At 34.8% G+C, this 24,289-nt stretch overlaps 1 protein-coding gene across 1 annotated transcript in view; it reads right to left on the bottom strand.

Moving 5' to 3' along the window:
* CPED1 (cadherin like and PC-esterase domain containing 1) overlaps positions 1-24,289 on the bottom strand; it is a 131,418-nt gene that overhangs the window by 43,654 nt on the left and 63,475 nt on the right. The window contains exons 8-17 of the mRNA XM_039343979.1: positions 20,579-20,721; positions 18,806-18,878; positions 18,402-18,569; positions 17,876-17,980; positions 17,559-17,728; positions 9,735-9,788; positions 7,005-7,072; positions 6,215-6,259; positions 2,794-2,980; positions 601-769 (exon numbers count right to left, since the gene is read on the bottom strand). Of these exons, the coding sequence (XP_039199913.1) occupies positions 601-769; positions 2,794-2,980; positions 6,215-6,259; positions 7,005-7,072; positions 9,735-9,788; positions 17,559-17,728; positions 17,876-17,980; positions 18,402-18,569; positions 18,806-18,878; positions 20,579-20,721 (1,182 nt within the window). The remainder of the gene's footprint in view (positions 1-600; positions 770-2,793; positions 2,981-6,214; positions 6,260-7,004; positions 7,073-9,734; positions 9,789-17,558; positions 17,729-17,875; positions 17,981-18,401; positions 18,570-18,805; positions 18,879-20,578; positions 20,722-24,289) is intronic.

Genomic DNA, 24,289 nt, shown 5'->3' with positions numbered 1-24,289 from the left:
GTAACCACTTAATTATCAAGTAGGTAGGACCAGAATCCATTCTGGTCTGGACTGATCCTGCTGGTTCAGTCCATACATACATTTTTATCTACTAGCTTTCATTCTAAAATACCTTCTTTCCCTTGAACATTTATAATGAATAAAGCAATTTCAACTCCAAAGTCATCCTTTCAACCCAAAGTCAAGTACACCATAGACATAGGCAGGAACACATATTTGTAATTTGGTAATGGGTTAAATTAGATGATCTGTGTTGAGAGTTAAACTATTGCTATACATACTTCTGTAATGACTTCCTGGATTTTTGCCTGTACTTTTTAGATGTGAACCAAGGACATTCTAAATGCAAAGCATGTACTCTACTTGGAATCCATGAACCTCTGTAGCAAACAGTCACCTCCACAAGATCTTGCAAGAGAGTAAAATCTGGACTGACTAAAATAACAGAAGCAAGAAAAAACACAATAGAGGAGGTATTAAATGCCCACAAAACTATTGATTTCCTTCACTGTTGATGAATAAACTACGTGGTGCATGGATAAAACATTTGTTTGCTAACTGTATTTAAACTTTTGTTTGCTAACTGTATTTAGAGAGTACCTGTACAAAACCACACAGCATGAAATCATCGAATAATGGCAAGCTTGGACGGTCTTCACGAAAAATGATGATTTTGTAGATGCTCACAATTTCATTGACTGATCGAGACTTGTCTGTTACCACAATAATTACTATGTTTATACCTAATCCAAGTGGGTAATGTGCAGAGCTGTTAGAATAGAAGGAGAATGCAAAAACAATAGAACATTAATGAACTAAGTAATCTGTTCATTTTATCATAGACTAAAATATTCAAAAAGTATTTTACAGCTGTATAGGAGAGAATAAACTCTTTGGGATGATATGCAATGTTATCTTTCTGTTGTGTTTCTGTTCTGACATTTCCAAATGCTTGAATGTATAAATACTATGCCAGCCTCAATGTGCTTATCAGACAAAGCAAGGCATATGAACTGCAGGAAGAGAAATGTATATCAGAACCATCCTCAAAGTCTCACATAGCTCCGCTATATTGTTCTGTTATACAGTTCTGCTATCCGCACAGTTCTTCCACTTGCATTTAGTTGAGTAGAAACTTCCAAACACTTGGAATCTGGGCTTTATCAAGGTTCTCAATTGCAGACTTCCTTGCTAAGAATGGAGAAACTGAAAAAAAAAATTTAGACAGAGCTAGGATGGTTCTATCCTTCTTAATCATATTGAACTATCTATTCAGACAAAATACAGGTTGTCCTTGACTTACAGCAGTTTATTTAGTGACTGTTCAAAGTTACAACAGCAGTGAAAAAAGTGACTTATGGCCGTTTTTCACACAACCGTTGCAATATCCATATGGTCATGTGATCAAAATTCAGATACTTGGCAACTGGTTCATATTTATGATGGTTGCAGTGTCCTGGGGGTCATGTGATCAGCTTTTGCGACCTTCTGACAAGCAAAGTCAATGGGAAAGCCAGGTTTACTTAACAACTGTGTTACTAACTTAACAACTGCAGCGATTCACTTAACAACTGTAGAAAGAAAGGTCGTAAAATGGAGCAAAACTCACTTAACAAATGTTTCACTTAGCAATATAAGGGCTGAATTATGGTCATAACTTGAGGCCTGTAGCTAAATAAAATTATAAACTCTCTCCTTCCTTATTGCTCCAGTGTGCTCATAAAGTTTGGATGTTGTACCATTTTCTTTAACTTTAGTAGATGAAAGCTACTTTGTTGGGATTAGGATTAGTTGGACTTCACCTTCCATCACATACTTGCCCTATTAGGAACCTTGTACCTCTAAACTTTCTGTCCTAATGGTGGGGAAAGGAGAAGTAAGTATGGTATCTGTTCTGCAGAAAGCAGGCAGAATGGAAGAGTCTTGTCTTCCATGTAGGAAAAACACTGCAAAGACAAAAGGGTGGAAAAATGAAGAAAGGAACTCTATCCTTTATGCCCCTAGCAGTCAATAGAATATAAGGTGCAAACAGTTAATGCTTCACATCTCAAACAAATTTGCCAAACAAGACAATAAAAAGGTAGTTCCTTGTTGCTTAATATTAGGTGTTTAACCTCCTTCCATAAAGCAATCCTTAGCAATTGATGATAGCAATTAACTGCAGAGATGCAGGTGTAGAAGTTTCTTCCATTAAATAGATTTGTTGGATGAGGCCTTGGAAGGAAGAAGTGACATAGCAAAATTGCTGTTTTTTAGCAGGGGGTTGTGCTGCTTGTGAAGCAATATCAAAAGACTGCTTTGCATGAACCTTCATAGAAGCTTTGCACAAGTTTAATCTATACATGATATAACAAACTGTACAAACAGTACAAATATAAGCTTTGTATTCAAACACAGGAATCTGGTTTCTGCTCATTTCATGGCTAGAAATACAGAATTACCTGCACAGTTTACATATGCATAGAGATGCAAAATGGTTCAGTAAACTTGCCAAAATTGGGCCATTTCTCTTTCTCTTATGAATGTTCATGCATGCACATTTGTGTTACAGCCAAATCTATGAAGAAAATACAAGATGGTATCTTAAAAGGGCACTATATATCAATAGGTTCTTGCAGAAATGTTGTATGCGGTCATAATCAGCATTGCTATAGGAAAACTGCTCTTCCAAAGCTGGGGATTACAGTATACTAGTAGTGGCACTTTTAATGATAAGCATGTAGCAAATTGTCTGGTAAAGTAGAAAGGATTTTTATTGTACATCCCAAGAATATCACCCACCATTCCAATTACCTTGGTCCTTGTCTCTCATCCAAGTGAGCTTCACATTGACAATTCATGGGTTCTGCTCTAATCTTGATTGTCAAAAGATCAAAAGGCACCTCAGTGTAGTATTCTTTGATTCTTGGGTCAAAATTAGGATTTAAGTTCAAATGTGGGCTAGTGATGATCTGCCTGATATGAGGTAGTGTATCTTTATCTGTTTTATAAAGGGGGAAAGGAACCATTAAAAATGCTTATGTACATTAAATCAGTGACTGAGCTTTATGTTTCTAATACTGTTGCATTCAATTAATACACCATTCCTTCTGTTAGGCAGTTATGGCAAAATAACTAATACAAGATTTAATGGTTTTGTTTCAGATTTTAAAGACGTTTCTTAACATGAAGAGCCTCACAATGAGCTGTTTTGATGTCATATGTAGTAAACCTTTAATTAGAAATAATACAGCTCTTAGGTCCTTGGTTAGGACTTGAAGTGTTGAGTTTTTACCAGTCCCAGACTGTAAATCAAACTGAAGATTAAATCTATAACAATAACAACAACAACAACAACAACAACAACAATAATAATCAGATGAATCAGTTTCTGTAAAAACCAGAAAGTGAAATATGGCTAACAATTGAAGAACTTTTTTGATTCAGAAGGATGCAGAAAAGGGAAATAAACTTGAAAATTATAGGCCAATCACTTGTCTACCAACAACATACAAATTACTTACAGGCATTATTACAAACCAAATTTATGGGTATCTAGAAAACAAGGATTTGCTACTGGTAGAATAGAAAGGGTGCTGCAAAAATTCAAGAGAACCAAAGACCAACTGATGATTGATAAACTGGTTTTGGAGAATTCAAAGAAAAGACAAATTAATTTGTTCGTGGTCTGGATTGATTGTAAGAAAGCATTTGATTCTGTTCCACACAAAACAGAATCTGTTGAGATTGAGAAATGCTTAGACATTTTTGGAATTAGCAGCAACACCCAGAAATTCCTGAAGACTTCCATGAAGCTATGGCAAACTAAGTTGATGGCATATGGAGAAGAACTTGGTGAAGTTGAAATCAAATGAGGAATCTTCCAAGGTGACTCATTGTCACCTCTGTTATTTGTACTTTTGATGGTGCCACTAACAAGCATTTTGAACAAAACAACTGTGGCTATGAATTGGCTGAAAAGAGGTGGAAAATTCTCATTTGCTCTACATGAATGATTTAAAATTTTGGAAAAACAAAAGCTGAATTGAGCTCACTGCTAAAAAGCACTGAGGAGATTAGCAGAGATACCACGATGCAATTTGGCATTGTCAAATATGCAACAATTGCAATTAAGGCAGGAAAAATTGTTGAAGATGATGGATTTGAATTTGATAATGAAGAGTTGATAAAAGCAGTAACATCAGAAGTACTTAGGGGTTTTGGAAGCCTCTGACCATTGCACAACCATGTCAAGGAATCTACTTCAATAAAATACATAAAGTGAGTCTTGAGATCAAAGCTAAGTGAAGCAAATATCATAAAAGCAATTAACACCTAGGCAGTGCCTGAAATACAATACTCAGCTGGATTAAATGATTGGACTCAGCTAGAAGTTGATAACTTGGATTGAAAGACAAGAAAACTAGTGACAATATACCATGTTCTGCACACCAAAAAGTGATATTGATTGATTGTACTTGCCTAGATCTCAGAGTGGCAGATGACTCTTACAGGTGAAACAAATTGTGGAACAGGAAAAACATGGCTTAAATGACTACATAAAAAAGCTAAAGAGCCTCTGCTGAAGGAGATGAACAAGAGAAACCTTTTGAAAACAACGAGTTTGAAAGCAAAATATCGAAAGGAAACAATTGAGTATCGAGTTTTTAACTGGAAAAAAAAGCCTAGTCAATACCTAAAAGTCAATGCCTAAAAGACATTGAAAGAAAGATAGATACAAAGCTAACGTGGAGATGGTTGAGATCAGGGGTGCTGAAGAAAGAAACTGAAGGCTTCATTTTTGGCTGCCCAAGAACAAGCCCTGCAGACCAATTCCATGAAAGCAAAAATTCAATATCCCGGTAGCAACAGCAAATGTTGCTTGCTTTGCACTTGATTCCGGTGTCTTTAAGGCTACAGGGAAGGGATTGGGGGGGGGGGTGCATTCTTACTACACTGTGGAAGGAGAGCTCAGAAGGAAGAGAAACAGAAGGGCCGACCAGCTAGCTCAGGGGTCTACAAATTTAGCAACTTTAAGACTTGTGGACTTCAACTCCCAGAATTCCCCAACCAGCCATGATGGCTGAGGAATTCTGGGAGTTAAAGTCCACAAGTCTTAAAAATGCCAAGTTTGAAGACTCCTGAGCTAGCTGGTAGCAGGGCATATTAATAAACATGGATAAATTCATCATACATTTGTCAGTGCAACAGGAAAATGATTCAGCAAAGGAACAGCTGCCGAAGAAATTAAAACTGGTACTTTTTCCCTTTTTTTCTAGGTTTGTAATATTTTATTAGATTATAGAATAAAATACAAAAATACAAAAGCAAATAGTAAGACACAGTGGGGAGGAAAAAGGGGGAAAAAGTGAGGGGGAGAAGGGAAAAAGAACAGACCTCCTCTGTTACATTAGAAGGAACATTGAACCTCAACTTTTTACTTTTCCATAATATTATAAACTAGTCATTTCTATAAAAACAAATGAATCTAATCAGTAAAATCCAAAATCGCCCCCTTTTTTTAGACATCAAGTTTTTGACACCTTGCTAAGCATTGGTGGTACTCAAATATGTCCTAAAAGTGGTACAATCTGTGAAAAGCCCTGGCATAGATTGGTCCTTGGTTAGGACTTGAACTGTTAAGTTTTTACCAGTGCCAGACTGTGAATCAAATTGAAGATTAATAATAATAATAATGATGATGATGTAATAATTCAATAATTATTATTATTAAATAATTAAATAAATACTAAATATTAAATATAACAACAACAACAACCTTACTCAGAACTGTTACCATACATGTTATCTTAACACAGTGGTTCTCAACCTTTTTAATGCCATGACCCCCAACCGGTCGTAAGTCGAGGACTACTCAACCGGTCGTAAGTCGAGGACTACTCAACTGGTGCAGCACCGTTTGCAGAATGGGACTTTTGGCGGGCTCAGCAGGGCAGAGACAGCCTGGACAATTCCTATTGGCTTTTCAAAAGCCAATAGAATAAAAGGGAGTAGCACAGCTAAGGAAAAGGGGAAAAAATGGTGGACTGCGTTGTTTGGCGACCCCCGTGAAATGGTCGTTCGACCCCAAATGGGGTCCCAACCCACAGGTTGAGAACCACTGCCTTAACAGCTCTTAGGTCCTTGGTTAAGTTTTTACCAGTCCCAGACTGTGAATTGAATTGAAGATTAAATCTTAAATAATAATAAAAATAAGAATCAGATTCTCTCTTACCATGACTGCAATGCATTTCTTTAGCCAGATTTAAAATGTGCAGTTCTAGAAAATATAGAAACACAAGTTAGAATAGTTTGTCATTCATCCAGTGCATCTATCTGCATTTGAGAAAAATGTCAGGTAATGTCCAAAAATATGAATAAAACCCTATCAGTACTAATATGTAGCCTTTCATAAATACCATTTGTTTTCAAAAAATAATCTTTATTTTTGTCTATCTTCATCTCACCATATAGAACAGTGGTTCCCAACCTTTTCTATCCCCCGCACCCCTAGAACACTTCTGATAGATTCTTGCACCCCTTACAAAAGTTGGAAATAATGGCAACGAGTTATGCATATACACTATAATTTTGAAAACCCATGTTTTCGCACCCCTTGAAATATAATCTTGCACCCCTAGTTGGGAACCCCTGATATAGGAGGTAGAGTAGTGTTGATAGATTCCTGATAACTAAAAGATTCCTGATAATAGCTACATTAACGATCAATGCAAATCCTATAATGATCAGTGCCTTTAGCAGGGAAATATGTAACAACTGGCTCATGCAATCAAGTAGCCAGAGGAGAATCATAGTAAATCCAGCTGTGTTAAAAACACTTCTAAATAGTTTTATGTATTCATTCAACATATGAACTACGGTACCTAGTACACTTGACTTCCACTTCATAGAAAAAAAAATAAAGGGTTTTTATAGTGAGCTGAAATGTATACAAAACAGTCCAGTTGGATAGTCCAGTTTAGTGGCAAACAATGTTAAATGAGTAGAAAAAAAATTAATGTTACCTTTATCTTTTTCCTTGACTGGGGAGGATACTCTTAGTTGAATGTTGTTTTTTTCTGAATAAGAAATCCTAAAGGTTAAGTAACAAAAGAAAGTCTTCAAAATTAGAATTTCAAGCCCAATTCAGTTAAAGGAATGTCCTACTTCCAGCAATGTATTTTTTTCACTTTCAAATGATTTTTAAAAAGATTTTTAAAATAAGAATAAACTTCCAGTAGTATGGGCAGAATTTATTGTAGTCCACAATTTTATTGTATAACTCGTACTGTTGTTATGATTGCTGTTTCTGATTTTATTTCTCTCTCCCCTCCCCCCCCCCCACTGGGCTGCCAAGCCGCAAAAGTTAGGGACCACTGATTTAGTGAATCAATGGTGGTTAAGTGAACACTACAGCCATAAGTATAAAACCATTCTTCTCAATGGGCATTTTTTTTTTGCCAGAAACTGGCAAAAAGTTACAAAACACAGTCATGTGACTACAGAATGCTTTAACCACTCTAACTGGTCATAAAGCAGAGGTCCCCAGCCTTTTTGGCATCAGGGACTGGTTTCATGGAAGACAATTTTTCCATGGACCACGGGTGGCATGGGATGTGGGAGGGTTCAGGATGATTCAAGTGCATTACATTTATTGAAAATTTTCTAAATAAACAAATGAACAAATAAATAATGCACTTATTTCTATTATTATTACATTGTATTAGATTAGATCAGTGACTTTCTGCTTCTAAGAAAGTGGGAAGGAAGAGACAATCCTAAAAACTCAGCCTTCCAGCAAAACCCAGTATGTTGAGGAAGTGCTTAGAATATCATTCAAAAGAGAGAGAGAGGTGGGGGAGGGAGGGAGGGAAGGAGAGAGAGAGAGAGAGAGAGAGAGAGAGAGAGAGAGAGAGAGAGAGAGAGAAAACCAATTCCGCACTGCGCTAGCCCAGCAGTCTTGGAAAAGGTGCAAATGAGGGATTCCCTTGGAGAAAGGGGAAATGTAGCTTCCCCCCTCCCCCTCCCCCTTTGCAAGCCAGATAGGCTTGCAAACTTGGAGAGCTGCAGAAGAAAAGAGGAACACACACACACACCAAAATAAACCACGAGAAGCAGGCAGGATGTTGCCAAAACATGAGGCACCTGGAGCATCAAAACAAAAGCAAAAAACTCTGGTTGAAGGCACCTGGAGCATCAAAACAAAAGCAAAAAACTCTGGTTGAAGTACAACAGAGCCCAGCGGTCTTAGAAAAGGTGCAGACGAGAGAGAGAGAGAGAGAGAGAGAGAGAGAGAGAGAGAGAGAGAGAGAGAGAGAGAGAGAGAGAGAGAGAGAGAGAGAGAGAGAGAGAGAGAGAGAGAGAATCCCTTGGAGATGCAGGGCTTAAGGTGAAGGGTAGCTTCCCCGTCCCTATTTGCACTCTGACAAAAAGACACCCTCACACACACACAAAGCTTGGGAGGGTCCCCCTCCAATGAGGCTTTGGGGAAGCTCCCAGTTGCAAGCTGCACTTGTCTTGCAAACTTGGAGAGTTGCATGAAGGGCACACAAGCTCAGCTGGGGTGCTAGGAGGGAGAGAGGAGGAAAGTAAGGAAGGAGGAGGAAGAAGTAGCAGGAGGAGTAGTCAGTTGCAAGTGCTGGAAAACCTTTGCACTGAGCAAAACAGTTTCTGCCCAGCCACTCTCCTGCCCCTGCCCAGACCCCTGCAGTCTTGCCTCATGCCTGGAGGTGGAAGACATGCATTCAGCACACCCCCACCTGTGCGGCCCAGTTCCTAACTGGCTGCAGACTGGTATCGGTCTGCAGACCTGGGGTTGGGAACCCTGTTGTAAAGGATAGCTGGTTGTCAAATTCCCAAAATATGTTCATGTGACCATGGAATAAGGTGACACAATATTTTATGACAGTCAGAGGTGCTTTATGGACCATAAATAACTTATTCTGGGTCCGTTATAACTTTGAACAGTCATTAAGAAATCAGTCATAAGTCAAGGACTACCACTAATGATTTTCAGTATTTGTAATCTCACTTTTCAAAATTTCCCAAGCTTCTTCAGTTGCTTTCCCTTTGAGGATTCTCATCCATGGAATCCTTCCCAAGTTCTCTCTAAGTTTATTGAAATTAGCTCTCTTAAAGTCCAAGGCTCTAGTTTGACTATGTTCTGTTGCTCGTGCTTGCATAATGTTGAATTCCAATATTGCATGATCAGTCCCTCCCCCCCCCACAAGTTGCCTGTAGCTTCAACACTTTCTATCATTTCATCTCTCTTAGTGAGAATTAAGTCCAATATGGCTGATCCCCTAGTTCTCTACTTCTCTACTTTTTGGGAGACAAAGTTGTCTGCTAGGATTGTCAGGAATCTGTTTGATCTTCCACTTGGTACAGAGTTTGTCTCCTAGTTGATGTCAGGATAGTTAAAGTTCCTCATTACTATTGTGATGTACTTCCTACATATCTTAGTTAACTAACTAGCAAAAAGTTCATCTATTTCTTCTGTTTGGTTTCATCTCACCAATTTTCCTTAATGGCAACAATATCATATCTGCCTTCATTTACTTTAATTTCCAATTCACCTATTTATTGCTCACACTCTGTGTACTTTAACAATCCCTATCATTTCAATAGGAATTATGTAAGAACAATAAGATCAGGAGATGTGAGTGGATAATATATTGTTTCATTGTCTGGTAAGCTACAGTATATCCAGTATTCCTTATACTTATTTTGCTATCATAATTGTACTTGATTCTCACCCAAGATTTGACCATTTAGCTGTCATCGAAGGCTTATTTGTTGAATGGTTTTGCCTGTTGAAAAATTGTAAAAATTATTATATGTTACTAATCATTGTGTGCTGGAAGAACAAAGAAAGACTTTGTTATAATCTGTACTGTAGTTACCTAATTACAGAAAGAAAGAAAAAATGAAATAGAACAATGTGATAAATAGGTAAAACATTAAGAGTGCAATTTACACAACCAGAGAATCTGTAGATACTAATTTCTGTGATTTATACATAAACCGTATATATTATCAAAAATGTTAACTTATCATATGAGGTCGAATAATTAAATGTAGAGAATAAGTCAAGCATTAAATGTAGGGAAGAAATCAAGTATAAAGAATAAATCAAGCAATTAAAAATTCAAAATGTGAGAAGGCATAAGGCAATAAATGCAAACATTTTAAATTACAGTAGCAGAGTAATTAAATCTATTGAAATAACTTGTTCTTTTATACAAATGGTTTTCTTTCCAGCTTTTTATTCAAACACTCAACCAAATGCAGTTTCTTTCACTTTTATTTCTATAACATCCAAGGGGTATTTAGGAGTGCAACTTTCAGCTCATATTGAAAAGCCATCTATTACAGTAATAAATATGCAAATGTGTAGAATTATACTTTTAAAGGGTGGCCAATTTTGGATCATCTTTGTCAAAGTTAATTTTATTTTGAGATGTTTAAAATTAATAAAATGAAACAAATTTATTCAATTAAGATCATATGGTTTTCTGAGCTTTTACATGTTGGACTGATGCCATAATGTTAAGGTTTGCTGAGAGGTATAAAGAGTTAGGAGAATGTTTATCAAAAACTGCATTTCGACAAAAATTACAGAACTATATCACTACAATCTAAGTTATTTGAAATTTTTTTGTTAATCCCTCTTAACATTTTTTTATTTTTATTTTTAACCAACAAGACAAAACAAAACAAAGCAAAACATAACACACATACACACACAATATACACTCCTCCTTTTTTTTTTTACAGCAATTGCGTAACGGTAATCTATTATTTACATTTTCCCCTTATTCTTCTTTAGAATATTTGTCCTTATAGCCCCGTTATTTCTTATTTACATTTTTCTTTTTCATGTTCTAATTCTTACTAAGAATAATTCATATTATTATTATTATTATTATAATACATTATTATACACATATTTTCACTTTTGACCTTTCCATGTTTATTCTCCTCTATTATTTCTAGTCTCCAACCAGACATACAACTTGTTCCATGTTATATAACACTCTGTGTCTTCCTTTTCTTTTATCTCTTTTGTTAATTTGTCCATCTCAGCACAGTCCAGGATTTTTCTTATTATTTCTTCCTCTGATGGTATATTCTCATTTTTCCAGCACTGTGCATATGCTATTCTTGCCGCCGTTATTATATGTAAAATTAAGTACCATATTTCTTTACTATATTTTCTGTTTAAAATACCCAACAAAAAGTTCTCTGGTTTCCAGTCTACAGGTTGGCCTATTATTTCTTCGATCCATTTTCTTATTGTAGACCAGTATTTTTTTGCAACTGGGCATGTCCACGATAAATGATAATATGTTCCATGTACTTTTTTACATTTCCAGCATGTTGACGAATTGTTCTGGAACATCTTGGCAAGCTTTGCTGGTGGAAGATGCCATATGTAAAACATCTTCAACTAGTTATCCTTAAATGCCGCTGACATAGTCAATTTTATATTTATTTCCCATATTTTTTCCCATTTCTCCAATTCTATATTATATCCCAAAATTTTTGCCCATCTAATCATTGTGTCTTTGACAACCTCGTCTTCCATTTTATATCTCAATAGGTATTTGTATAAATTGCTAATTAATTTTATTTCTGTTCCATGTATAATTTTATCCAATTCTTGCGGCTCTTTTTGGATTTCATATAATTTTTTGTCCTCTGTATATTTAGATTGAATTTGTGTAAATGTCCACCAATCAATCTCTCTGCCAATGTCTTGTTCCAATTCTTGTTTTTTTTCAAATTTCCCTATTCATTTACTAATTACTTGTATCTAATTATCTTATTTATATCCAATAGGTTTGGGTATTTCAGAGCTTCTGTTGGGGATAACCACATTGGAATTCTTATATAATGTTTTTGTTTTATTTTTTCCCAAGTCTGTAGCAATGCATTCCTAACTATGTGTCTTTGAAAGTATCTGTGTATTTTATGTTTTTCGTCCCATAGGAATGCATACCAGCCTGCTTGCAAGTCATGTCCTTCTATTGTTAAAACTCTAGTATTTTTCATCCAATCTTTTAGCCAAGTTAAGCTCGATGCTTGGTAGTATATTTCCCACTCTGGTAATGCCAATCCCCCTTTATCTTTCATATCTTGCAAGAGTTTTAATTTAATCCTGGGTTTTTTCCTTTGCCATATAAATTTAGTGACCAATTTATTTAATTCTTGAAAGAATGTTTTCCCTAATTTTATTGGAATAACCTGGAACAGAAATAATATTTTTGGCAATACATTCATTTTGACCATAGTGGTCCTCCCTAAAAATGAAATTTGCAAATTTTCCCAATTTTCTAAATCTTTTTTTATCTGGTGTAATATTTTATCACAATTGTCCTCCTTAATCGAGGAACATTTCGCTGTAAGCCAGATCCCTAAATATTTTATTTTCTTGGTTAAACTTATCTTTGTTTTATCTTCCAATTCCCTTTCCTGTGCCTTTGTAAGATTTTTTTGTTATTAATTTGGATTTATTCTTATTAATCTTAAATCCGGCTACCTCACCAAATTCTTCTATTTTTTTAATCAATTTAAAGCCGGTTTCTAATGGATCTTCCAAAATAAATACCAAATCATCAGCAAAGGCCTGGACCTTATATTCTTCCTTTTTAATTTTTAAACACTTTATTTCTTGGTCCTCTCTGATTTTTGTAAGGAGTATTTCTAATGATAAAATAAATAGAAGAGGGGAAAGTGGGCATCCTTTTCTTACTCCTTTGGTTATATCAATTTTTTCTGTCATTTTCTCATTTATAATTACCCTAACTGTTTGTTTAGTATATATTTTCTCAACCATCTTTCCAAATTTTGTCCCAAAATCCATATAGTACAATTGTGTTATAATAAAATTCCAATTCAAATTATCAAATGCCTTCTGGGCGTCAAAAAAAAAAAAAAAAAAACAGTGTAGCTTGTCTTTCAGGATGGACTTCATAAAATTCTAAAGTGTTCAGTATTATCCTCATGTTATTTTTTATTTGTCATCCTGGTAAAAATCCATTTTGATCTGGGTGGATGTAGTTATTCAATTTTTTTTATCCTTTCTGCTATTATTGTTGTAAATGTCTTATAATCTGTATTCAATAAAGAAATCGGTCTATAATTTTGAATTTGTTGTAGGTCTGAGTCTTCCTTAGGAATGATGATGATGATTGCTTCAGTCCAAGTTGTCGGTATCTTCGCCTCTTCCAACACCTCATTGTAAATCTCCAACATTATCCATTGTAGTGACTCTTGTGTATTTTTATAAAACTCGACCGGAATTCCATCTTGGCCTGGTGATTTGTTGTTTTTTTGTTTTTTCAATGCTGTTTCTAGTTCTATTGCAGTTATTGGTCTATTCAACATTTCCTTTTTTTCTTTAGTAATTTTGCTCATTTTTGCTGCCTCTATATATTGTTTGACTTTATTATCTGGTATATCTTCCTGATGGTATAGCTTTGAAAATAAATTTTGTATTATTTTCTTTTTTTCTTCTCATCTATATTGTACTGTTCCACTTCCATCTTGTAGCTGGTGTAGTGTTCTTTTGCCCTTTTCTTTTTTTAATTTATAGGCCAACCATTGACCAGTTTTATTCTCATTTTCAAAGTAGTTTTGTTTCGCCATCCTGATTTTCTGTGCCATTTCTTTTTGTGTTTTCAGGTTAATCTTGTGTTTTATAATATTCCATTTTTCTTTTATCTTTTTATTTTGTGGGCCCGTCTATAGATCACCTTCTATTTTTTAAATTCTTCTTGTAATTTTCCTTGTTGAAGTCTCCTATCTTTGTTTTTTTTAGAGTTGTATGCAATTGTCAATCCCCGAATGTAAGCTTTTGTAGTATCCCACAAATTTTGTGCTGATGTCTCTTCCTTTTTATTTACCTGAAAAAATAATGTCAACTCCTTTTCTAGCATCTGTATATAGTGTTTATCTTTACACAGTCTTTGATTCATTGACCATCTTTTTCTCTGTTTCTGGCCTTTCCATTTTATTATTATTGGGTTGTGATCCGCCCAATCATTAAGCCCTATTTCAGTTTCCTCTATTCCTTTTTGTATGTCTGTTGTTGCCCAGGCCATATCGATCCTAGACCAAGACTGATGTGGATACGAATAGAATGTATATTGTTTGTCTGATCTGTGTGTCTCTCTCCATATATCCTGAAGATTGAGTTCTGTTACCATGTCAAAGAACGATTTTGGTAATATTTTTTTTTCTTTTTGTTCTTTTTACTACTCTTATAATCTTTCTTAACATCAACTATTGCATTTAAATCCCCAATCACACAAATATTTTCGTAGTCCAGATCCACTAATTTCTTATGTACCTTTTTAAAAAATTCTTGTTGATTATTATTTGGTGCATATACTGCTGTTAATAAGATTTGTTTTTGCTCTAATTCTATTTCCAACATTAAAATTTTCCCCTCTTCATCCAAGTATATTGATTTTGATTTTATTTTTTCTTTGACATATATAGCAATTCCTCCTTTCTTGTTTTGTGCTAATGTTGTGTATAGTGTTCCTAATTTTACATTCTCTAGTAATTTTATATAATCCTTTTTTATATGAACTTCCTGAAGACATATCACACCTGCATCCAATTTCCTTAATTTGTTAAACGTTTGTGCTCTTTTTCTTGGTATATTTAATCCATTAATGTTTACAGAGAAGAGCTTAATTGCGTCTCCCATTTTTTACTTGATCTATTTTTTATGCTTCTTGTCTCTATTACTCTTCCTTTTGCTCCTTCTCTTTCTAACCTTTCTCTTTCTTGTATCTTTTGTATTTCTCTCTCTCATTCGACTTCCTCTAATACATCTTCATCCTGACTTTTACTCTCCGACTCTTCCCTACTTTCTTGTTCTTCTCCCTGTGTAAAGTAACGTTCATAAAAGTCCTGCGCTTTCTCAAGTGTATCTATCTTATATATTTTTTCTTGCCAAGTTAGAAATATGCCTTTAGGTATTAACCATCGAAACATAACTTTATATTTAATTAATTGGATCATTAGAAATTGGTAATCTCGTCTCTGATTTCGTATACTACGTGGTATTTGTTTTAATACAATTATTTCTTTACCCTTATATATTATTGGTTTGTCTCTTGTTTTTTTATATATTTCATCCCTTACTGATCTTCTAGTAAACCTTATATGGACCTCTCTTGCCAATCTATGCCTTCGTGCATAATTTGTATATACTCTATATATTTTGTCTATGTCTCTTCTTACTTCCTGTTTTTCCTTGCCTAATATCTCCGCCAGCATCTCCACCATCTTCTCTCCCAAATCTTCTTCCTTTTCCTCCACGATATTTTGGAATCTTAGAAAGAACGAAGCTTTATTCATTTCCAAAAAGGCAATCGATTCAGTCAATTCCCTATTTACCTGCTCAGATTTCTGTACCATCCTTTCTATTTTGCTATCAACATGCTCCATTTTTGTTTCAACATTTTGGATTCTTTGTTCATTTTCCATCATTGTTTGTTATATATTGCCTATCTTATCATTCATGTTTTTAATTTCATCTCTCACTTCTCCAATATCATTCTTAATTTCTTTGTGATATATTTTCGTTTCTTCATGATTGTTTGCTATTGCCTCTTGGGTCATCATCATTGTTTCTTGAATCGTTTGTAGTGTTATCTGCATGCTCTGTGGGTTCATTGCCGATTCTGTTTTTTCTTTTTCTTTCCCCAACATGGTTGTTATCATTCTTTGACCTGTAGGAGAGGCCATTATAGGTGTGGGATTTGTAACTGTTTTTTTGCCAACTTTAGTTGTTGTTGCAGTACTTGTCATTTTTATTATTTGAATAATATTTCTCCACTTTTGCATATACCAATTTATGGCAAGTTGCTTTTGTTGATCAAGTTGGTTTTCAATCTATATAGTCTAAGCTTAAATATGCAAATATATATACAATATAGATAATAAAGAATATATATATATATAATATTTCTAATTATGTATCAATATATATGACTATAATACCTTTATAGAACGTTATTCTTAGGATTAACGTTGAAAAGTAAATTTACAAGTAGAGTTGTACCTTTCCTTATTCCACTATTATCTAGTACAATTTATAATACTCTAAACACCTCTTATATATATTTCTATAGCACTACACACGATGCATATATATATATACTTTTCTCTAAGTATTATCACCACTGTTAATTTCATTCACTATCGCTCTTATTTGAATAATCACCTGTCTATATTTCTTTACAATACTATAATTACTTTCTCACTTCTATTTAGTTCAATTACACAATTATGCTTATTTCTATTTCGTTAATACAATTCATTTACTTCATTACTTTTAATACATTGCCTGATGCCCCTTTTCTACTTGTAGCTTAGTCACTGCTTGTATATGAGTGCTACAATATTGCATCAGCCTTTTTTTCTCTGTGTCTCAATTTAATATATCCACCGATCCACCAAATGTCACCTCTTCTTTCTTCTTCTATATATCCAATATTTCCAAAACGTCCACTCGTCACTTTACCCAGATATATGTCAGTTAAAGTCCAAATTTCAATGCTGTTTGTTCTTCAAAAATAGGTTCCACTAATGGACAATTTCTCCATTGTCTCACTTCACCTTTTAATCCTTATGTTAATTTTTCAAAGTCCTTCTTAATCACCCTTTATTGCCTCCAACCGTCCTTTCTCCAGTCCTTTCTCTGGTTTCAATCTCTACTTCTTGCAGTTCTTAAATTCCAGTCTCTCACGTTTTATAAACTTTACTGTGGACTCTCTGCTTCTTCACGCTGCTCTCGTTCTGCTCTATTGCTCCCTTCTCTGTTCTATTCCAATTCAGTTGCCGCTGTGTCTCTCTCCTTATAGCTTTGCTTTTTCTGCGTCTTCTCTCAGCCAAATGTTCTCACCTTCAGGGTTTTCCTCATCTCCGTTACGAAGCTGTCAGTTCTACTTTTCACTCCCTCTCAGATTGCCGCCATTGCTCCAGGCTGGCCTTGAAGACCGGCTTCTTCTCTGCCAATTTTAAAAGTGCTGCTCCTTTCTGCTCAGGTGTTTGCTTTCCACCCGGCTTCTCTGAAGCTTCCTCTTTAATTTACCAATCTCTCCTGGATCAGTAAAGCCCTTGCTGGGCTCTTAGCGAAGATTTTTTGGGATTTAGGAACAGAGGTCTGTTCCTTCACCTGCTCCACAATGACATCACAGCCGGAAGTCCCCCTCTTAACATTTTTTGAAATATAGGCCTTGATCAGCTCATTCTTTTTTCTGATTTTCCCTCATTTATGCATAGTGTCACAGATTTGAGGAAAATAAAATTTAGCATGACTTATTTATTATATATTAAGATACATTATATATTTATTACCTTATATTTGAGATTATTGAAAATGATGTCAAACATGGATCATAATGGATATTTGGATTTAGTGTTAATTTGTGAACAGTTATTGCTATCAGGACAATTAATCAAAAGAATTGTCTAACAATCTCTTTCAGCCTCTAATAGTTTCAAATGATAATGTGATAAAGTTGTAAACAAAAAACATAATTAAAATATTATCTTACCCTTTTGGAAGGTTTGCAGATGCTACTTCGTTAATTCTTTGGAACTGTTTAAGTAAACTTGAAAGGAAGAAATGAAGGGCTAAGATGGAGTTAAGCTTTTTTCCTGAGTTCATCATACGATAAAGATCATGCAGCAAAAAATGGATTTTAGGAACAGCAGAAGGTAAAAGCTGAAAGTAAAAGCAGTTGGGAACAATAAGAAATGATGTCTTTCATCCTGTTATGGTGAAGAAACATTAAATAATCAAATTTACATGGAAAAATATTCACATTGGGAAAAACATTTATTTCAAAATAAAATCACAAATGTCACATACCAATTCAAATTGCCCTGGATTCTGAATCCCTTTCACAAAACTAATCAATGGATTTAATTCTTCTAATGTTAGGCAATAATCAGAATTCTCCTTGAAATGGTCATCCTGTGAATAGATAATAGGAGAACCTTGGGTCAAATAAGAAAATACTGCTTGGATGTTCTGTTCCTGGGGCAGACATGGCTAAAGAAATCCCAGAGCTGCATCACTTTGGAATGTAGCATTCATGTCTGGAGGGGAACTGGTACAATTATTTAGTTTTTCATTAAAAATACCTATATAGGTACAAACTAATATGACAAAAAGAAAATATTAGTAATAGAGTAGTATTAGCAGCAACCCTAGTCCTCTTCATATTCAGATATGCAATTTGCCAACTTTCTCCAAAGGACTTAAAATCTCTTAGGTGATTTAGAATGAAAATATGGCTGATAATATCAAAAGCTATTGGCAATTATAAGCCAGTCACAGCTTTAATACTGAAAAAAAAATTGTTTGCAGAATGTTGCCATACCTCAAGCCTTACCTTAATTCTTGCTGATCGATATACATTCTGCATAGCTTCAAAGAAAGTGGAGGCAGACGTTTGATTTGATAAGAGGATACTGAATGTATCTCTAAGAAGAATTTCTTTAACAGTTTGGTCCTCTGAAAATGAATCTTCATCAGCTTGAAAATCAAAATATTCATGTACCTAAAATAGATATTAACTGATTAAATCATGTAACCAATTTATTGATCTCAACATCTACAAATGCATAGTTCTATTAGAAATGTTTATCAGAACAGAAGGAGAAAACACATGTGGGAACAGAAAATACTTCCCCAGCATTGTAATTTTCCTCTTTTCAAAAATCCTTTCACCTAATCACACAGGTCACCCACCCCACCTGTTATTTACATATGACAATTGTAACGTGCAAAACTTACCTCAAGAACAATAGGATAAAAAGTGTGTCCAAATCCAACATCAAAAGTTAACATCTGAAAGCAAGAACTGCATCTGAAATAAGAGAACTGAAATAAATTGATTTCATTTTTTTAATTAACCTGAAACCCAAATTTAAATGAACGTTTCAGAAACAAGCCCTGCTAAGTTGTCTCAACATGGCATTGGGGAGGGGGGGGATGTTCCTGGGATGGATGACCAAAGAACATTAGGCGTCTGTGCCAAGAGTATATACTCCTAGTTGGGACACTCCAAGTATGAAAATCATTCCTAAAACAAGCAGGCACCTAGGTTGGGCAGCAAAGATATAGGAAAGTGCTGAATTCAGATGATCAGTTTAGGGACAATGGCCAAGGCATTATTTAAACAACTCCTGTAGCTTATCAAGAAAACCATATGATTAGAGAATATAAAGTGATTGGTGATATAATTCTAAATGATGGACATCTCTGGTTGATTAGCACTCAGCGTGCTAATAAGGAAATGCTAAGGATCTTTTGCAGTATTACTAGTATTCATCACACAGCAAGATTAAAGCCTAACAAGTGTTTACCTGTTATTTTGCCATGCAGCAAAATAAAATCCAAAATGGCAAGGACAGAATTACAGTAAGAACATGGAACATAAGAACACAATGAAAGATGGAATGAATCAAAGACATGTTACTTAAGTTACTGGCAAACTGAAATGGACCAAAACTGGGTATTTTCCACTAAAAGAGCATACTGTTAACTATAAAAACCAAAGAGCATTGCTTCCATAGCTTGGGAAAATATAGCAAAGCCACCATTTGGATACTGATACAGAAGAAAAGGGTGTTGACAAATTTACAGTCAAGCTCAACCTAAAATTCAGAAAACATGCAAGCATAATATACTGCTTGTGGCTGGAATGCCAAAATTGGAAATAGTGAGGAGAAACCATCATTGGATTATATGGCCTAAGAAACAGAAATGGAACAGAAGAATGAACTGCTGGAATAACCACTGAAATATGGCAAGCAACAGAAAAAGAATCAGTCAAGATCCTAATCAAGCTATGCCAGCAAATCTGGAGAACAACACAATGAAACAACAGATTGGAAGAGATCAATTTATAATCCAGTACCTAAAAAAGGAGACTTAATAGAATTATCTGCAAATTATCATACAATATCCTTAATTTCACATGCAAGCAAAATAATGCTTAGGATCATCAATACAGATTTTAATTATACATGGAAATGGAAATTCCATATGTTCAAGGTGGTTTTCAGAAAGGTCAAGGAACAAGAGACATTATTCTTGATGTACACTGGATAGTAAAGCCACAGAATATAAAAAAAGAAGTCAATATGTGCTTCCCTGATTATAGAAAGGTTTTTGATTGCAAAACCAGTCAAGCTGTGGAATGTGTTTTCTGTCTTGGATATTTAGCCAACTTTTGTTTATTGTACTAGCATTCTGTTTTTCCTTTAGAATAGGTGTACACAATCTTTTTAGGTGAGGACAGCACTTGGCTCAGATGGAACCAGGAAAAAGGCAGACCCAAGATGAAAACCAAATCTATCTTTTTCATTATGGGTATTGAGCAAAATTCATCTCATGGGTATTGAGCAAAATTCCAGAGCAAAAGAACATTTTTATAAATAATATAAGATATTATTAACTAATCTGCTGACTTGTCATTCAATCCCAACCATTCTCTGACTTGGAATTATTTCTGGGTAAACCAAAGAACATTTCTTGGAAAATTGTCTATATTCACCCACTTACTGACTAGTAGTTTGTGGCTGAGGTAATGCTGCTTCGCTGAAAACCTCAGTTATCAACAAGAGTTTGCTTATTGCCTCTTTCATGTCATCCAAAGCCTGCTGAGGAGAAGCAGCCCTCAAAAATGTCTGAAAAAATGTTTGCAACTGTAAAAGAAAAAGAGAAACATGTTTTTTAAACACTCAAATATATATTTCTTTAACCCCAGGGAATTCTTAAACTGTAAGCTTAATCCTGCCATTTTCCACTTAAAGAAATAGTAGACAGTTGACTATTCAATATTCTGGAAACAGAGATCAAGTTCAAAGGGGTTTGTAAGGATAGTTTTGTTCCATTACACAGTTGGCTTCAGACATACATTGAAATGAATTACAAAAAAAAGTATACATCTGACATACATTTACATTAAATCAAGATCTCTGGAGTTACAGAAATCACTTTATTTTCTCTTTTGGCAATTATTTACTTCAGCTAAGTTTCTGGATATTTGAACTTTGATTTTCTTACTGACAAAATGGACAGAATCATGAAATGTCATATGGAAAGGCTTTGAAATATCCACAATGGAGGAAATGTTGAGGATAATGACAGAATTTGCAGAGACACCAAAATTAACTGAAGAGGAAAAAGACAATGACCACATTTGTCAGTAACTGGAAACCTTTTATAGACTTTCTGCTGAAAATTGAAAAAAAATAAACTTCTGATTTATAGGTTTGATAATTAGAAATAGAATGTGGAAAGAATGGAACCACAATATAATTTCAGACAGAAGGGATAAAATATAAATGCATTCATGATTGCTATAAAAAGACAAGATGTTGCTTTTTTATTTTTTTCCTTTGTTGTTTTTATTTATTTCTTGTTTACTTATCACTTTTCTCCACTTTGTCTTCTTTAAAATTGCATTGTTTTTACTCTGTAAAATATTTAATAGCAAAATAATAAAGAGATTCATGGTGGGTCATAAAAGGTTCATTTATGAGCAAAGTAATTCTAGAGGTTGTTTGTGTTCTCAGGTGCCTGCATGCTCATTCATGTTTATGGACACCAGCTGTTTTTTTAATTTACATTTTAAAATGGTTTACCACTTTTTATTTTCTGCACAAATCTCAAACTAATTTATAATCCTTTCATAAAATAACTAAAACAATGGATTGAAGTTTACCTTAACTATGCATTTCTAAAGACTACCAGAATGCGTGTTAAAAAAAAATGAAGCTCAAACTTCCTAGCAGTATTGCCTTTGTTCAATCCTCTCTGCATTTATTTTTATTCCCTAAAGTATATTTCTACTTGTGTTCCATGAAGGGTTGAAAGATGACAGTTTGGAAACAAAGGAATTCTAAGAGACTTCCTGTCTCTTGGAGCATTTTCTCTGCCTCTTGTCCTTGGTATACAAACAGATAGCATAGAACTGTGAGGTGAGAGAACAGAATTGGAAAGATAAGATAACTTTTTTCTTAGGAGGAAGAATAAATGAATGACAGCTGTGCAAAAAAACCCCCACATGTTTTGTGACTTGCTAAGTATTTTTTCCTTTCTTTTAATGAATAGATTGTAATCTCCCTCTACATCAAGAAAATTAATATGATCATAATAACTACAACAATATATGGAAAATAATAACCACACTCAACAGTTTTCTTTCATTGATTATCTGTTATCCACTTATTGGTTAAAAAGAAATAATAATAAGGGGGGGGGATCACAATGTATCACTTGACTGAAAAGAGTTTCTCTAACACATTACCTCCATCTACTGGACATAGAATTAAGTGACTGTACTGTAATAGTCTTTTTTCTCTCTCTCTCTCCTTCTTGGTAACTTTGAATCAGTGTTGACTCCTGGTGACTGCCTGGACCAATCTCTGCAGTTTTTGGCAAGATTTTGAAAGTAGTTTGCCACTGCCTTCTTCCTAGGGATAAGAAAGAGAAACTGGCTCAAGATCACCCAGCTGGCTTCATGTCTGAAGTGGGACAAAACTCATAGTCTCTGTTTCCAGCCTAGTGCCTTAACCACTAGACCACACTGGATCTCCATTACTCAAACTAAAAACGGTTAAAAAATATTTTACAAAGATAAGAAAGCATTGATAGAACCTATAAAAAGAATAAAAATCTTGCAATGTGAATTTCTGATCTGCATATTAATCTTGGAAAAAGAAGCTAGGTTGATTTGTTGAATTGATATAAAAACCACTTCAAGCATCCCTAAATCTGAACAGGATGAACAAGTCAATACAGTCTTTCCTACAACATGGTTACTCTGTGGAAAATTTGAAGACTTGTCAGCCTTGCCTTCCTGGGCCTGGTTTGGATTCCTTTCAGGCTAACTGAAGAAAAAGATATTTTTCTGCTGTGCTGCTAGTCAGAAAAAGTCTAAAATCTATTATTTCTTTTATTGTATTGGGATGAAGATGGGAAATAAACCAGAAATGTTTATTTTTTTATTAACTTTCTTCTAGCTGTATATGGAAGCTAGTACTAGAAAATATGTACAGTTGGACTTAGCTAGTACTTGGATGGGAAGTTAGCAAGACGCTCTAGAACTATAAGCTAGATTGGCCAGCCAAAGAACAACCTGGTACTTCTATATACTTGCCAGGGAAACTGTATCATCAGGCTTAAATTCCCCTTGATGAATTCCTTTTAAGGAAAAACCAAATCCCCTACTACTCTTGGGATATTACTGTGCCTCTTGTGGTAAATATCCATAGTACTCACCACTGCTCACAGCAGCCAGTGATAAAGCACAGGAAAATATTTTAAATACTGGCTTTTCACCCTACTATTCCTCTAAATTTAGTTCATCCTCTGTCAGAATGTCTATTTTTCCTGGATAGCCTGCCTGTTTAACTCATGTTCTTTCCATGTAATGTATGTTATTTAATGCTCTCCAGAAAGCTTCTGGAAAAATCCTATGGTAAAAGCAAAGATTTTTGCTTTTGCTTTGCTTCAGTTTTAAGAAGGAAGACAGTACTATTGTTGCTGAAAGGTGAACTTGAAGACCATTATGGCAACTGGAAGCTTCAGCTGACTGGTGGTTTCAGTGCACAGTTACTGGATCACCTGGGAATAGATAGGATGAGCTGAAAGTGTTCCTTTCACATTCAATGCCATAAAAACACATTTGGGATCTCTGGATGGTGAGACTAAAATGAGAAAAATGTATGTAGAATTTGAGATGCCTACGAGATGACATACAAACAGAAGAGATGATGGTGGAACAGAATTCAGCAGCTCTAGACAAAAGAGAGCAACCAGGCATGAATAGAATAGAACAGAATTTTTTAAGATAGTCAAGAATGCCAGCAAGAACTGTGATGTAGATGCTATTGTACATCTTGATACTAATGATCTGTCCCAAAAAGTTGTACTCTCTGTGCAGAATGATTTCCAGAGCTTGGGGCAGGAACTTAGCAGGATAGGCTGTAGGCTTATTTTTTCAGAGGTTTTACCAGTGTATAAGAAACAAAATGGAAAAGATCAACATATAGCAGAATTCAATATGTGACTAAAGGAGTGGTGTAAAGGGGAAGGCTTTGGTTATATTAGTCACGAAGTCTGCAGCTGGTCCAATGAAAAGCTGTACAAAAGAGATCATCTGCATCCATCAAAGAAGGGTACTGAGTTACTTGGCATTAAATTCACAGATTTTCTGGAGAAACGTTTAAACTGAACAACGGAAAAGTGAGTTAATTGATATAGAAC

This window comes from Crotalus tigris, unplaced genomic scaffold (genome assembly GCF_016545835.1).
Source record: "Crotalus tigris isolate CLP2741 ecotype Arizona unplaced genomic scaffold, ASM1654583v1 scf7180000017883.2314494, whole genome shotgun sequence".
Classification (NCBI taxonomy): Eukaryota; Metazoa; Chordata; class Lepidosauria; order Squamata; family Viperidae; genus Crotalus; species Crotalus tigris.
This window is presented reverse-complemented; position numbering and strand designations above follow the sequence as displayed.